The 2,458-nt window shown below is 48.4% G+C and overlaps 1 protein-coding gene across 1 annotated transcript; it reads left to right on the plus strand.

Annotated features, from left to right (window-relative positions):
• Positions 1-204: 204 nt before the first annotated feature.
• Positions 205-2,380, plus strand: PPTG_09793 (hypothetical protein; the record flags this gene model as incomplete). Its single annotated transcript, XM_008905579.1, has 2 exons — positions 205-2,221; positions 2,265-2,380. The coding sequence occupies 2 exons, from the start codon at positions 205-207 to the stop codon at positions 2,378-2,380; spliced, it is 2,133 nt and encodes a 710-aa protein (XP_008903827.1).
• Between the last annotated feature and the right edge of the window lie 78 nt (positions 2,381-2,458).

Raw genomic sequence — 2,458 nt, forward strand, 5'->3', positions numbered from 1 at the left:
TCCTAGCAATAACAGGGTTTATAGTACTCGCCACGGTGGACACGTGTTCATAAAAATAAATCTGCCTTCTTTAGCTCAGACTTGTCCAACCTTATTTGTCTTGTTATTTCAAGCACCCGTTGACATTGGTAACGATCAATACAAGCTTTCACAACAAACGCTAACTCTTCTAGTGACCTGGCAGAAAGTCATATCCAGGGACGGATGATAAAGAGGGACAGCAGGGCGAATGTAGCGGTGAGGCCGCTACCAACTGTAGGACCCTCGAAGCCAGAAATCCCCTTGAAACAATGCGACAAAGTAGAAGCATCCAGATGGTTGCTCCGTGACTACAAGATCTCATACAGAACGTGCGTTTCCATCTTCCTTCTCGTCTTCCTAGGTGTCAGCCTTATTCCGTTCAAGGAGTACTACCTCGGCAGCTACGTCACTAAACCGTTCGACGAGATACGGAACGAAGTTACTGCGAGAAAACTCAACCACATTGGCGTCGTCATCAGTGGTGTGCACTATTTCGACACATTCGAGCGACCGCTCTTCCCTCTCATCGACTCGAACACCAAGTCTTATCTAGCGCGTTCTACAGCGTCCAATCTCTCACTTACAGACCTCCTGGTTCGTGGAAATATTCGTCGAGATGATCTACTCACCGGTTTACCGGAAGAAACGTTGACACAATCAGTAGATCTCATGGTAGACGTTCTGGCACCGCTATGTGGACCCGGAACGTCATGGGAGACGCAACCGCAACATTTATTCGGCAATTGGTTTCCAGCTATACGTCACGAATTTTGTCAAGATTTTCACGACAAATTTCCACTCGATCGGTTCTTTAAAGCTCCTGTCGATGCCAATTTGTCGTCTATCGGAGAAGTTACGCTTGGGTTAATTGCTGTGGTCAACATGTCGGAGATTTACTTACGCCACTTCAACGACGAACTCGTAGTTCGCAAGATAATGAAGAACGTGCAAGAAGGATACATGGGTTCGGAGTTGCCAGAGTTCACTAACGCCGTTGCAGAGGCTATAGTTGATCGCTACAGTAAAGGTATCCCCTTGATAGATGTGATTAAGCTGCTACCAGGTTCTTTCGACGCGAACCATGTGGCTTTAGTCGACGTATTAGGTGTTCGTGCTCTGCTGGAGTATTACCTTGATACTCAGCAACTTACGATGGGGGTTAATGTGAATGGAGAGGCTGCGATTCTGGCGGAAGTGACGCATGTTACGGCGACGTTTTTCACGTCGGATTTCCTGATTAATACGGTAGGAATGCATTTGGTATCGACGATGCACTTGGCGGCGTTCTGGAATTGTGCTATCAAACATACAACAATGGCCAAGACAATAACAGTCGATGATTTCGACGCCGCAGCAATCAAGCAGTGTGGACGTGACGTATCAGTAATTGTCCCTACGTTCGCGGTGAATCTGATGTTTCTGTTCCAAGAGGACGATCGAGACTACACAAAGCTCGATAATACCACAGTCTACACCCTTGGTCGGCGTCGCGAGACTACTGCTGGGTATGTGGCCCTGGATATCCCAGAGTTACTGACAGACGCGCCGCTCCTAGTAATGGACGGCAACGCCTGGACTAAAGATCGAACACCTACGCCATCGCAACCTGCAGCGACACCTTATGGCTATTTGTACACACCTGATTGCCGAGGTGTTGTCGACTCCGTGATGCAACAGGGCGGTCGCAACGTTCAAAAGTACCAAGCGTATTTAGGAGATGGACTGGGTAATTGTGCATTCCGAGACTCCCAGGAGACCGAACATCAGATACTTTGCCGACTCTTCATGACGTCGAAAGAGATACAATTTCGAACTCTAAATGGAAGTCTAATTGACCTCCCAGCGTGTGCAGCACTGATCTCACCTAGTAGTACACCGGAAAACCAGCTACTGGAGCAAGACAACTTGCGTCAGATCGAGTGGTTCATGATTGATACCACGATAACCTATCGACGTATTCGAATCCAAGACAACACGAGTCGACAGATCCGAACGTTCTTACTGATTCTCAACTTAATCGGGGCCTCGTACTACGCATTAGAGTACCTATTCATGCTCAAAAGCGTCTGGATTTTTATCCGTAACAGCGTATATCGAACTACAGCTGAATCATTCGAAAAGAACGCTCCTCCACCCATAAGACTTGGACTATTCGAGCTGCTACAGTGCGACCCAGCAGACGGCGCGTTGGAACATCCCGGTACAATGGTGTTGTTGTATCTAGGCGCGATTGGAGCGCTTAGCAATATTTTTTCGCTTGGGTGTACGGCAAAACTCTCTACTGCAGAGGGGAGTATCGTCATTCAGTGCACTCCAGCGATTCCAGTACAAAGCCTCACACTCGTGCTCACGACGCTGAGCAGTAGCTACTGGGTTATTCGCATCACGCTGCAGACGCGGTCACTTGCGATGCGTCTGGATCACGCTGCACGCTGTG

The sequence above is a fragment of the Phytophthora parasitica genome (assembly GCF_000247585.1).
Source record: "Phytophthora parasitica INRA-310 unplaced genomic scaffold supercont2.21, whole genome shotgun sequence".
NCBI classification, from domain to species: Eukaryota; Oomycota; class Peronosporomycetes; order Peronosporales; family Peronosporaceae; genus Phytophthora; species Phytophthora nicotianae.